This window comes from Girardinichthys multiradiatus, chromosome 2 (genome assembly GCF_021462225.1).
Source record: "Girardinichthys multiradiatus isolate DD_20200921_A chromosome 2, DD_fGirMul_XY1, whole genome shotgun sequence".
Lineage (NCBI taxonomy): Eukaryota > Metazoa > Chordata > Actinopteri > Cyprinodontiformes > Goodeidae > Girardinichthys > Girardinichthys multiradiatus.
In genome coordinates this window covers 25,438,086-25,450,188 of record NC_061795.1, presented here as the reverse complement: position 1 = coordinate 25,450,188, position 12,103 = coordinate 25,438,086, and the positions used below count along the sequence as shown (strand labels likewise).

Sequence of the window (12,103 nt, the reverse complement as noted above, 5' to 3'; positions counted from 1 at the left end):
ATTTAGAATTAATAAAAAGGAATTACAGGATTGAGAAAAGACACAATAAAGAGTGAAACTAATTTTCTCATTGCACCTGCACAAGGATTCTTGGTCTCTGGGTAGAGGGAAATGGAACATTTTTCATGAAGTGAGAGATGTGCCTGTGAGAGACAGATTAAACTTTTAATAAAGTTGTTCATGTGATGAACAATTAATGATCTTGGCTACAAACATTTTTTTTAAATAACAACAAAAGTAAATAATATCTGCTTACTTTTCAATTGGGAGTGCATGCGGTCCAGAGATGGAATATCGGTACAGGAATGTGAGAAAGCTCTTGAAGGACTGGAAGAAGGGCCAGTGGGAGAGTAAACAGATGCTCTTGTTGTTGTAAACATTTCTACTGCTTTCAGGTCCCAGATGACAGTTTGGCAGGCCCAGTTGTGACCGCTGACGCTCCAAAAGGTTCTCCTCTGGGTAAGGCTCATAAAACTGGATAGCTGCTCCATACACCTGCACAGAAGAGGATCACAATGTGAATAATGATGCCTCCTAAAACGATTATACAAATAATTAGCCAGGGGACCATTGAATGAATTCGGTTATGACAGAACATTTAGCTATAATCTTACAGATTGTAGATAAATTGACAAAATCATCCTTGGTCCTTTGAAGATGAACAAATCAGTCTGTGCCTGAGGCACTATGAGAATAGCCTGCAGACAAGAGGTTGCAGGCACGACGAAATGAGCACTCAGGCATTCGGACTTGCACACCAGCCCAATTGCTGCAGAAGCCATTCATTATTCAAAAGATGGGCTGCACAAACAATCTTTTATGCTGCATTGCTTACGAGAGCTAACAGCCACTTAGTATTCCTAAAACAGCTTTTGGACCACTTTGGATTCCAGTCAGATGAAGAAATTGATTAATATTGTGTGTCATTCTTACTGCAGCACCTTATGAACAAGCAAATCCATTAGTGAACGTGATGCACTGAAAAAGGTAAAAAAAAAAAGACTAACGAGACTAACCTTAATGAGGCAATTAAGGTTGAATGTGTGTATTAAGAGGTCCAACTGGTGTGGGAACTCCCTAACTAGCACTGATGTAATTGAAACTTAGGTCAAAGAGAGTAGTGGTTTCAATATCAATATTGGTATAAGAGTCGGATTCTCAGAGTGCTCTGCTTGCGCACAAGTTCAACAAAAATGTGGTTTTTGATATAACCGATGCAGATAGGTGGTTATACCTTTTCTCCAGAAGCTCCCGTCAGTACAAATGTGGAAAAAACGGGCAGAGAGTGTTTGGTGTGAGCTGGCCAACACTCAATCATCGCCCCCATTGGCAGGCAGAACATAGGGACTGACTCGGGCAGTGGGAAAGACTCGTAGTCCTCTTTGGGATACCTGCACAGCAAACCTGAGCACAACACAGGTAAAAAAAGTAGGTTTGAAACTGCTGTTTTTTTAACTATTCATTACTGACACATAGCCACATTTAAACATCTTTTTTTACCTGCTTTGTATGCAATTGTGTTAGCCTTAGCAAGAGACTTCTTATAGCAAAGGTAGACTGAAGATCCCCACTAAAGAGTAAAAACAAAACATCACAGATAAATAAAAACCTGCAGTATTAGTAGAGGGACATTTGACATACAGTGGAATTTAAAAAGATGCATGTCTCTTGAACCTTTTCCACATTTTGTCACACTATAACCACAAACTGTGATGTTATTTTTTTCTGATTTCGTGCAATAAACCAACACAGTCTAGCACACAACTGTTAACCTGAAGGAAAATGATACTCAGTTTGCAAAACTTTAGCAAAAAGAAATAAATTGCCATCTTTACTAGTCACATAACTAGATGGCCAAAGATATCACTCTCTAGATGTACAAAGCTGATAGAGACATAACTTAAGACTTGAAGCAGTAATTGCAGCAAAAGGTGGTTCTGCAAATTATTGACTCGGGGACTGGAGGGGGGGGAGGGGGGGTGCAGAATGCAAATGCAAGGCGCACTTTTCAGATTTAGTTTTTTTTTAAGGAAAATGGTTCCCTTAAAATACAAATAAAACACAATGGTGTTTGTAACATGACAAAATGAAGCACGTTTAAAAGGAATACTTTTGCAAGGTACTGTATGTGGATACTTTGCAGCTCTGTCTCACCATGCTGCTATTGAGGTTCTTGTCCACCTTGCAGAAAGTGTGAGGAGGCATTTCCCCCTTGCCAGGAACGATGACGCAGACATCGGTGACAGCCAGGGAAGTATGAGGCTGGCTCTTCGGCGCACGCCGGTATGTGATGTAGATTCGCTGGGAGGATGAGTTGCTGATGTTGGCGGGGCGACCCGAGGGCGTAGTCTGGACGATGTGGCATCCAGGCTTCAGCTTCTCTTTCCACTCATACAAAACACTGGAACGCAGGAAGGGTGAGAATTTTTATACAGTGATCCTAAGAGTAGATTAATGTGTCCCAAGGTAGAGAAGTGATTAGAGGTGATGTGATTAAAGGGCCAGTGAGCGAGGATTAGGTCTTACCCAAGATCTGTCAGTGGAGGCTTATCTCTGCCTCTCTTGTAGCACAAGAAGATCTGTGGGCCCCTGAGGCTGGCTCCATTAAGCTCTGCTGAGAGGCCTGAGGGGGTGCTCTCCACACAGGTGAAGCCTGGGGGCACCTCTTCACCAAGGGACCGTATCACTACAGCAACATCGGTAATAGGGGCTTTGGGTTTAACAGATTTGGTGCCAGCATCATCTAAGTGCAGGTCCTCCTCCAGGGGCTTCAATGAATCGGTGAGGCCAGCAACCACGAAGTAGTCGGCTACACGGGGCGCTTTATCCTCCATCATTTCCCATTACCACACTATGAACTGAAATTAGAAAAGGAGGGGTCATTATTCATTTTCTCTGCAATACAAAGTCCAGTCCAGCTTTAAAAGAAGTGCGAGAGTTTTTCATCTTGATACCTTACTGAGCTGAGCACTGAACAATGGCTAAATATGTGTCGCCTCCACAGCCCTCCATGAGTACATAGTATTGTGTTAATGCTTAAAGATTTAAAGCCAAAAACCTAAAACTGAAACTGGAATTTTCTAACAGCACTAAGTTGAAAGGATATTAGTGTGATTTCTGGTGACACAGACCACTGCATGAGCTGTTAATATAATACAGACTACTCTGGTGATACAGTTGTTGGGAGAAATGGGAGCAGTGTTGCCCTCGGGTCTCTGAATATAAATGCTGGTCAGAACTAATGCTCACCTTCTACCGATGATACACTTGGCCCCGTCTTTCAGTGTTTAACTCCAAGACATAGTTACTCACTGAGCTTTTACTGTGACTAACTGTATGTGCTCTCTTGCACACTCTAAACTTGAAAACTGGCTCAGAGTTTATCTGTTTTTTCTGACAGAAAACACTGAAGAGATTATGATGGATATGACAGTAATCTAAACTAAAACGGCATGGTCTAATTTAATTTCTGAAAAAATGTGTCTTTTCAGTGGCAGTTTTTGTTACACGTGGTGTCACAAGAAGTAACAAAAAAATTGGTAAATTATAAGCAGACTGAGCTCCCCACAAAAAGCTTTAAGGTCCTCCATTGGGTGCCGGTGTTTTAGGTCTCCAAGCTACTGCTTTCAGACAGAATTTCTCCTGAAGTCATCTTTCTCTTTAGATTAAACAACATATACTTGTAAAGCATTACTATATGGACAGCAGACATAGTGTTATGCATTGATGTCCAAGTTTGGGGTTTAGTCTTTTTCTCAGCTGCTTTCTTTGAAGTCTTGTGATCGCTTTTTTCCATTCATATTTTTTTAACATACATGTTTATTTTGGCCACAGAAATGAACAAAGCTATAGTGAACGCTATTAACTGACAAGTAATGAATACTTTTGATATATGCAGCTTAATAATGCATGACACATAAAAAAGGAGCACAATAGAGCAAGAAAACAAGCCGCCCTTACTGCATTACAAATGTACCTCACATCACAGAAAAGAAATGAGAATATATAGGATCTGGAAGCAATATTGTGGAAACACAATATTTCACAGGGATATGCATTAAACATTTAATGACCTAGCTGCCATAACTGATTATGTGAAATAAAACACATGTCTCTGAAGAAACACAGAATTGAAAGCACAGTGTATGCAGAATTCAAATTGAGTTCGAAATGTATTTTCTCAAAAAACTTGGAGCAATTCAGCGTTCAGGCAACATTTGTTCTGGGCCTCAACAATATCATGATAAATGAAAGAAATATCAGGAGTGCCTGTGAAACAGCTTGTTGTGGGTTTATCACAAAGAACGGTGCCCTGGGTCAGCGTATTCTACTTCAGCTGAAGAGCCTGCTTTATCTCTTCCAGCAGTACCCCCACACTCATCGCTTGTTTATTTATTTATTTTTTTTCCATCACTGAGATATGTGTGAGTTGATGTAAAGTGTTTTCCCCTCCCTCTGTGCTGGATGTGTCACTTTTGAGGACCCTGGCAGAGAAGAAGCTGTGGCCTTGCCTCACCTTTATGGGACTTTTTCGCCTTTGCTGGTTTTACCTCGATACAGATACGCAATGAAAAGAAAATTCAGCCAGGAACCAAATGATGCTGAGATTTAAGAATTTGACTAAAATAGTTAAAGTACGGTCAGAATAATGAGCAAGTAATGTTCTGTTCAACATATCCTGCATTTTATAATAGGCTTGTTTAATGCACAGTGGAAGCAGAGGTTTTATAAATCATGACTCATCAAGACTAGGGCGTTCATAGCCCCATAGGCTCATCTGACATTTGTTCCTGTCCAGCATTCCCTGTGTTTCACTAATTAGTGTTGTCTGTGATCTAAATTGTTGCATGTAGGGCAAATTATAAAAAAAAAGCTGCATTTTATTTATTTTAAAAAATATTGAATTCTTTTTTTATAAGTAGCACTTCAGATATTCTCTCGTGTTGCTGGTGACATAGACAAAAGCAAATTACACCCCCCTTAAGACGGCCTTCTTATTATGTTGCACCACTAATTCTACTTTTAAGCGTCACAAAAAGCATCAAAACATTTCAATAAAAGCTTTAGTGAAAATATGTAGGTCTATTTTCAGATTTGGTGAAAGCAGAACATATGATCTTTGCTTTTTAATTAATTCTACAAAGCATTTCTGTAGTTGTCAGTGTGAGTTCAGAAAATGTCAGCTAAGAAGTCATTTCTGATTTAGAACCTCCGATATAATTCAGTCAAGCACAGATTTATCTAAACAAAGGAGTGAAACATAGATAAAAACGAAATATATTGTTTGTCAACTGAACGTTTATCAAAAATGATGTGGAGGCAAAAGGTCCAAGAATTTATGAAGAAACTGACGTGTCTATTTTCAACACTGCACAGGAGGATTTGAAAATAAAGGAAAATCCCTAGCTGCAAGTGAACGAAACAGCCAAGGTAACAAGAAGGCTTTTAGCAAACGTTTTACAGCTGTATTTTAAAGATAGACTCATATTTTTATACGCTGTTGTTTTTGGTCATTTAAAGAACATGTTTTTGGTACCAAAGTCACTACTGAACTATAAATCTTTCAAAAAAACTAAAAAAAATAGCACTGCTATTGATCTATATATTTGTACCGGCATATTCTGACATTAATTTAGTGCATGTTGCATTAAACCGAGGAATAGCAAAACATTTAGCATTTCATTTGCCTATGCTTACTAAGGCATTTGATTTGTTGGTGGTATTTTTCCTAACTCTATTTACAAAAAGTCAAAATTATAACATTGTAATATTCAAATACATTACACAGACTTTACAAAATATAAAAGCTCTACAAGGAACTTCATTATATCCCAAGACAATGCATTTTTAATCAGTGCTGAGAATGTACTTCATATGATAAATATCTCTTCAGCTGATTCACCTCTTCTTTAGTATGATATAACATTTAATCCACTCTGTAAATACCTGGTCCCAATGATTACTGCAGAAAATGTTCTAAGTGCTTGGATGCAAATACACATCTGATAGCCCAACAGATGTGTCATTTAATACTTAAAAGGTTCTGGATTAAATAAAGTAATCTCTGCTCTCAACTACCACAACACTGACTGCATCTATTCCTCCCCCTCAACAGGAAACAGAAGACTAAATTTATGACTAATCCTCACCATGGCAACAATATTAAAACTACGCACAGAAGTGCATGTAGAACTTTTCTATGCTTGTGCTGCTTCAAACACGATTCTGGTAACCCAATAATTAGAATTTCATTATTACAGATGTTGTCTTTTATTAGGTCTGGTAGTTTTATTTTATTAGTCCACTCCACAGGATCCCTATAACAGAGTAAATATATGCATTCCTACATAGGTTCACTCCTTCATGTATCCATACCAGCGTTTAACAGCAAATTTAAAACATTTAGATGTGACGCATTGGTTGAACCATTATGCAGTAAATAGATAAAGCATGGAATCAGATTCGTCAATTCACTCAAATGGAATCAAACGTTTAGAGGTGTCAAATTGTAATTACTTTATTCATTTGCCAAAAGCACCATATGTTTAGGAACTAAATGCATCAGAAGTGCACTACTCTTAACAAAATATTTTTTTTTAAACTTGTGGTGCCATCTTTACCTATCTGTAAAGATTGCACCCCCACATAATGGTAGGCAACTGAACACATGAACAAACATAATAAACACAAACTGGAAGTTACGATAACGATCCACATTACCCATAAGTCCTTGAGCCCACACCAACCTAGAGTTTTATTCTATATATTCAAGGTTTATTCAATGTATTCCCACTTTTATTTCATACACTCAAACCTATGACAATACTGGAGAACACTGTAATAAAGTAAACAGTGCAAGATCAACGTTGCAAAACTGTCAAAGTGAGGTACCACAAGGTTCCATGTTAGGATCACTGCACTTCCGCTTGTTTTTTTAAATGAAATACCTGAAAGTTATAAAGTCATCCATAGCCAAATGTGTGAATATTATGCTGTCATAAACATATATAATTGCACAGCAGGGTGCGTGGATGCTGAACAGACGAACAGTTTCACAGTGGCTTAAGAACTGTTTTCTGTCACTGAATTTGACCAAAAACTCCCTAAACGCACTTCACAATCAAATGTAGTCAAATGTATGTTTGTGACTCATGGGCTCCACAGGAGCTGTAATATTTTCATTCCCCACATTTTTCTTCATATTTGCGCTACAAATAAGGACACGGTGGATTTCCTCTTCTTGTTAGCTAACAAACCAACTTCCCCATTCACATCCACTGTGTACATGAGTCATCAGTAGCTGTTAGCTAAGCAGTAGCTTCGAAAGGACTTCTGCCAATTATTTCCAATCTTTCATCAGAGCTATTTTCCCCTGAAAGAGGCTCCACTCTAAGGATTCTCCTACAGCGTCAAAATGTATCAGATCTCATTCTAAGAAACAATTCCATGTGTCTTACATCACTTTTGTCATTTTAGCATTGCTACAAATATATATATATTTTTTTTAATATGGATGTTTTCTGTGATTTGACAGGTTACTTTCTAATTTAATTTTATTGGTTTCTACCAACAAAAAACTAAATAAACAAGCAGTACACAACCTTTGCAATTCTTAATAAATAAATAAATAAATAGGTTGCTTCTAAATACTGATATTTTGCATTTCATTTCAAGAACATTTTTTTCTGCACTTTCACAGAATCGTTTACTTTAAACCTCCAGAAACAGATTCTCTTCAAAAGGTAAACATTTTTTAATCGAGCTTTGAGCCTGTGCTTTGACTCATGTTGTAATTGTGAACCAGGAGACAGAGGCAGCGGCTGCTGGACAGCCGAGCTGGGCAGAGATTAGAGAGCTGAGCTAACAACATAGGGGGCAGGGACGATGGGCAGAGGGAACCACTACAACACGCAGGCTATTTCACTCATCCGTTCCCACTTAGCCATAAAGACAACCTTCACCCTCATCGGCCATTTGCATGGCTCCTGTCTGCAGACAAGGAGACCCTGGCTCCTACATGATGAGACCCCCCCCCCAAAATAAACAGAGCAGAAGATGAGGGAGAACATACACCAAAGATCCGTGGAGGATTAGTCTCCAAAGCATGCATCATGTGCGGGAGAAATATATGCATTGAATAAATAATCCAGTTAAATATATATACATATATAACTGGCCGAAGCGTTTTATTCCTTTGTTCACATCTAAAAAAGCCATTTTACACAGCATCGACCAGGGATGGAATGGACACCCCTCCATTGGGTTCAGGAGCTGATAGACGCCCAGCAAATCACAGCAAAAACATGTCATTATGCCAGGATATCTGCACATTCCTCGTTGGGTTTTAATTCGAATTAATGACCCAACGTTTACATGGCTATCAAATCAAATGAAACAAAGCAGAAATCAGTGATTTTAGCTTCTACATCTTACTACCGCAGACTAAAAGGGTGGATATGTAGCGGCGCTTTCCTTCGGTTAAATAAGCATGTACTCACATCACGAAGACAGAAGGATGATCTGCGGAATGAGCCTCTGGATTTCTTTCAAATTAAACGTGTAGCTATTCCTCACTGCTTACCTCGTCTATTTATATATATATATATATATATATAAAAATCTACGTATATTCACTTTAAATGAGTGTGTTTAAAATCCATGTAGAGCACAGGGGTCTAAATAAATAGGCTGTGTAGTCTGGAGCAGCGTTTTATCCAGACCTGCGCTGACCACGTGACTGATTACAAACCTTACTGACGTCACTGATGACGCCGCTGGTGGCTGTGACAAAAAAAAAAAAAAAGAAAATCAGCGTTCGAGGCGGTGTTTCTTCACACTTTATACTGGAAAACAAGTTCATACTGGGTGGTTGATGAACTTGCCCCAACAAGATGCGAAAATGACAAAAATACATTTGTGAAATGTGAGGCAAAAAAATTGAAAAAATATAGACTGCCAGAGAGACCGCCATCCAAAGTATGGTCACTATACAGATCCTGCATCCAGATCATGATCTGGATCACCACAGAATCTTAATGGGTTCTTCTTTGGGCTAAGACACTGGTAAAAAAAATAAATAAAAAAAACTCACAAGAATTCCTCTGTAACGTTTTCCATAAAGATGGTAAAACAGACAGACAGATAGACTCAACTAAAAACACAACCTCGTTGGCGGAGGTGACGCCCAAAATCTTGTTCTTACAACTCTTAGAGATTTGACACCACTAAAATGATGAGGTAGAATCATAAGTGTACCATAAAGAATTGTAAGTTCAAAACATTTAAGATGACAAAAATGACACTTTAATCCATTGGGTTTTTTCACTCATTTAATTAAAAATACAGTTTGCTCCTTTTTGCTTTGTTTTCCAAGGATTTCCATGACTTAAACCAGCGGGTCGAGTGATAAAGTGCAGCTGGTGCAGCTAAATGTTAAACGCTGCCACATGATTCGATGTGTCATATAATTTAATACAACACAGGGCCGGCTCAAGGTTGTGTAGAGTACTTGCCAGAGTTTGATTGGGGGGAGGGGGGCAGCTTCCGGTTAAACTCTTGTCCACCAAATCTCACTGCACCACTAAGGTCACTTTTACAATGTCCAATCTTGATCATTTTTGCATTTTATGTTTACTGCGGCTTGTTAACTACTAAGATGATTAATTGCTTTAAGGGATAGTTGTTTTTATGGCGTATTGTTGAAGGTTGTTAGCAGTTGTTATCTTACCTGCAGCAAATAACTCCTTTTTTTTCCCCGGACTGCGTATATTTTCTGCTTTTACCAGTTGTTAGTTTGATCCTGGTATCATGTTTGTTTAGTAGTGAAGACCTGAACTTTAAATAATATTTTTTATTAATAAGCTAGCTGGCAGATACAGTTTCACTTAAACCTAACACAAGTTGTAGTTTCCAAAGAAACAAAATGTGTAACCAGCTTGTTTTGAAATTCTCATCTGATGCAGAACTGCGGAGCTGAGGATCTCAGGAAGCAAAGTTACCTGGTGTGCAGCCCAATACTGCCTTCGTGTGGTGAGTATGAAGACATATAATTTGAAAGAAAGTACATGGAGTTCTGATGGACCCCATTTGAAAACATGTTGTTGTGTCATCTTGGATGTTGCAACTGTGTGGCTTTTGGGATTCGAAAAAATTCAATCTGTTCCCTTTTGGAGTGAAAAAACCGTTATGTCACTAAACCTACCAACCAAATAAATTTGGAAAACATTTTAAAACCTTGCAGAAGTGAATTGCATCGTTAAATTCAACACAGACTGCAGGCCCTTCTCAATTATATCTGCATAGATAGAAGATTTTGAATTTTATTATGAAAGATGTTGTCAGGTTAGGCAAATTCAGCTTTCCGTAGCAGTGAGAATATTTTATGTGCTTCGTTCTGCCTAAACCTAGAGCAGTCAGGGTTCATTTTAGCTTTCCTCTCATCAATTATAGCTGATGACTGCATTAATAGCTTCATGGTTCAACATAAATCATTTACAACACAAGCCCACATTCAATAACACTGAAATAAGTCTTTTAATTATTAAGAAGCCTCAACACATGAGACCAGTCAATTCTATTGTTTCACCAGAAGCGTTTATTCACAGCAATAACATTGCATAGGATGCTCTGATCTCACGATTACTTGGCAGGAGCTTCAGATCAAAAACAAAACAAAAACTGCTTTGTTTGTACTACTCTCCTTGCAAGAACGAGCAGGATGAGAAGATGACAATACCTGCAACCATACAGCTGCAAAGCTAGGATACGTTCAAGGAAAAACAACCTTTACAAAGAAATGTTAAAAATCCGGCTAAACAAGTGATATTAAACAAGCAACAAATTGGCATTTATAGAGTTAAGAACCTTGAGGTGATGAAATGCATTGTAAAATTGTTCTGTATTGTGTTGAGGAAGAACAAGGATAGTTGTCACATGGGTTTCTGCCACACTACACGGTACTGTGAAATTCTATAGACATTACACATTTGACTAGACAGGCTGTTCATTTGGCAGTTATCGCCCCCTAAACCTAATAACTGATTGCACCCCACTTGGTGGCAGAAAGTGCCATCAAGTGTTTACATTAACTGACACCATCACTACCACCACCATGTTGTTCTTTTTCTGAAAGTCTATGTTAGCCTTACATAAGATGTAACAGGAAGCACACTTTCTAAAACGTTCCACTTTAGTCTCAGATAATATTCTACCAAAGTCTTACGGATTATTAAGATGTTTTTGCATCTCGATGATCCCTTTGCCATGTTTTTGGGCACCAGTGCTTTCAGCTCTGGAAGCCCAGTCTCTTTCTTGTTTCTGAGTAATGAACACTACCCCTATCAAAAGCAAATGAGACCTGAAGTGCTTTAAATGTTGTTTTAGGTTCCCTTGTGGCCTTCAGGATGAGTAAATAATGCCAAATGAAAAAATCTCAGTCCCACCACTCCTGAGAAGATTCAACACTGTTCCATGGTATCTCCACTTGTGGATAATAGTTCCCACGGTGGTTCACTGGATTTCCAAAACCTTAGAAAAGGCTTTGAAACCCTTAGTAAACAGAGAGGTATAACTAACATTGTTTATTATCTGTTCATGAATTTCTTTTGTTCAGGGCATAATGTATTTCTTTTAAGATCTTTTAAGATATTTTATTTAAGTATTCTTCATGTTGTCAGACATGTTCTATTTAAGTGATTTCTTGACTTTCCGTGTATGGCAGTAAGTAGGCTTAAGCGAGGCTAGTGAACTAAAAACTGTGGTCAATTACAGTAAATTTACAACTTATGATCTAAGGTGTGACAACCAATCCTAGTCTACCATACTTACACATGAACAATACTTTCATTCAAATCTGAACGAAAGGTTTTTACTTTTTAAACTTGTCAGATCAAACGAAAAATAAAATCTGCTCAATCCGTAGATGCAAATTTGTACATGTGCGCATAACATAGATAACTTATATGTGCTGGGTCCCGTTTTTAACATCAACAAGATACACTAAATACAAACGTATGACGATGAAAATTAAATTCGTATGTTCAAATTGTGCAAATCAAATCTTTCATGGTAAGTAATAAAAGTCGAAATAGAAAAATGCGACATC

At 38.2% G+C, this 12,103-nt stretch overlaps 1 protein-coding gene across 1 annotated transcript in view; it reads right to left on the bottom strand.

Annotated features, from left to right (window-relative positions):
* dennd4a (DENN/MADD domain containing 4A) overlaps positions 1 to 8,716 on the bottom strand; it is a 28,155-nt gene extending 19,439 nt beyond the window's left edge. The window contains exons 1-7 of the mRNA XM_047347284.1: positions 8,499 to 8,716; positions 2,527 to 2,858; positions 2,155 to 2,401; positions 1,501 to 1,570; positions 1,235 to 1,404; positions 257 to 495; positions 77 to 143 (exon numbers count right to left, since the gene is read on the bottom strand). Of these exons, the coding sequence (XP_047203240.1) occupies positions 77 to 143; positions 257 to 495; positions 1,235 to 1,404; positions 1,501 to 1,570; positions 2,155 to 2,401; positions 2,527 to 2,837 (1,104 nt within the window). The 5' untranslated portion in view covers positions 2,838 to 2,858; positions 8,499 to 8,716. The remainder of the gene's footprint in view (positions 1 to 76; positions 144 to 256; positions 496 to 1,234; positions 1,405 to 1,500; positions 1,571 to 2,154; positions 2,402 to 2,526; positions 2,859 to 8,498) is intronic.
* Positions 8,717 to 12,103: the final 3,387 nt, after the last annotated feature.